At 47.5% G+C, this 1,764-nt stretch overlaps 1 protein-coding gene across 1 annotated transcript in view; it reads right to left on the bottom strand.

The window, feature by feature from the left end:
- Positions 1-1,610: 1,610 nt before the first annotated feature.
- Positions 1,611-1,764, bottom strand: part of MELLADRAFT_106248 (uncharacterized protein) — a gene marked incomplete at both ends in the record, with an annotated part of 1,591 nt that continues 1,437 nt past the window's right edge. The window contains one exon of the mRNA XM_007409676.1: positions 1,611-1,677. Coding sequence (XP_007409738.1) covers positions 1,611-1,677 — 67 coding nt within the window. The remainder of the gene's footprint in view (positions 1,678-1,764) is intronic.

Below are 1,764 nucleotides of genomic sequence, written 5' to 3'. Positions count from 1 at the left end.
TGTTCTTTAGAATATCAGAAGCACTCTCGGGAATGCAAAGTTTTTGCAGATTCCAAGAACCTATTCGAGAAATCACGGAAGTCATGCCCAGTTTTGACCATCCGGAGATACTTTCGAAAGATCGATAGGCAGCATTCAGCATATGCGTAGGTTCTCTTCCTTTCTGACTAGGCTTGTTCCTACTGACACATAGTTGATTTCAGGCAAGGATACAACAGTGTTGATGCTGCCACGGTTGTGAAGTTGTATTCTTCCCATCGATGTGTTCCAAGGAATGCCGCATTGAGAGTCGATGTCATCGCTCCACAGCCACGACAGTAAATATCATTCAACAATACAAGAAGTTGCGAATTTAGGTAGGTGGTTTTTCTCTCTCTCTCTCTCTCTTGTTGGTCAAGGATCAATGTGCCTTGCAATGATACATCTCAAGCAAGGTGATCGAACGTCCAAAGTCGAGCAAAATGCTGAGCCAACACCAGCCTATGTATCTAAGTGCATAAGATACCTAGCAACATACAGTAGGCACCATAGCAGCTTAAGGACATAGCTTTAAGTACTTAAGTATGCCCTAAACCCCTAACTAAGTACTTAGCTTAGGCCTTAAGCCCTGGGTCCGAAGCTCAGAGATCCCAAAAAAAAAAAAAACATTTTGCGACTTCGCTTGGATATATCTAGATTAAGCCAAATCTAAGGATTTTGCCTGTCTATGTATTGTGGCCTAACATTGATGTTAAGTGTGGCATCTTTAAGTCGAAGACTCAAATTTCGATTTTGCGGGGGAAGCTGTTACACATTCTTGACTTTACCCACTGTAGGCGGAGAAAAGAAATGTAAGGGTAAAAACTTTGTTTGACAGTTGAACTCAATATAGAGTTTAATATGAATATTGTTGATCAGCGGAGAAAGGAAGAAGAAACGGGATTAGGAAGGGAGGGGATGGGGTTGTACTACTAGGCATGAGCTGACAGATTGTCGATCATGTGGGAACTTGGAAGGAGACTCACCGGTTGAGTTTTTGGAGGAAGGAGACTCGGCGGCCCCGGTGCCCGACCCGGCCGAGCGCCCCCAGGGCCGCTTTGTGAGTCTCATCACGTTAGGTTTCGTGGCCCCGGGGCGCGGACCGTGAGCTCTCCAGAAGTCGCCGGGCAGAGTCGGCCGGGCGGGGCCGGGTCCGGGTCGCAGCCCTACTTTAGAGCCACCGTAAGAAAGCCCCGGAGTGCAGGCGCACTGAGCCGGGCGTGTCTTCATCGCCGGCAGTGCCATTGAGGTGGAAGAGTCGCGTTGCGCGTGGGACTTCCACGCGTGTGCTGTTCTGGTATGGCACCTGTCACGCCAATTTGATCAAGCTCTAGGGGTGGAATAGCTGCTAATTAGTTTGGATGACACAGCTTGCCCAGAAGGCAAGGCATGACGCCGACTTCACACGTCGAAGATTACAACATGGATAACACTGAAGCACTGCATTTCAGCAATTGGGTTTGAGACTAATCGAGAGCGAAGGGGCACGAGGTACAATGATATAATCTTCTCAAGCATGTGCATGGAAAGGGCAAGCCGTGAGATGGGTAAATAGAGAGGGAGACCCATAAGGCAAGACGAAAATGTCAAGGTCAAGGGTTGTTGCTCAATGGGTCACTAGTACTCTTATTAGACATGGAAGCATAGATTGAGATACAGCTCGTGAAATTGCATAAACCGTGAACATCCATGAAGAATGTCCAGGTGATCATGGAAGATTTTTGGATGGATGATGCATTACACAGC

This window comes from Melampsora larici-populina (assembly GCF_000204055.1).
Source record: "Melampsora larici-populina 98AG31 unplaced genomic scaffold MELLAscaffold_17, whole genome shotgun sequence".
Lineage (NCBI taxonomy): Eukaryota > Fungi > Basidiomycota > Pucciniomycetes > Pucciniales > Melampsoraceae > Melampsora > Melampsora laricis-populina.
The sequence above is the reverse complement of the archived record's forward strand: the minus strand, read 5'-3'. Positions and strand labels throughout refer to the sequence as shown.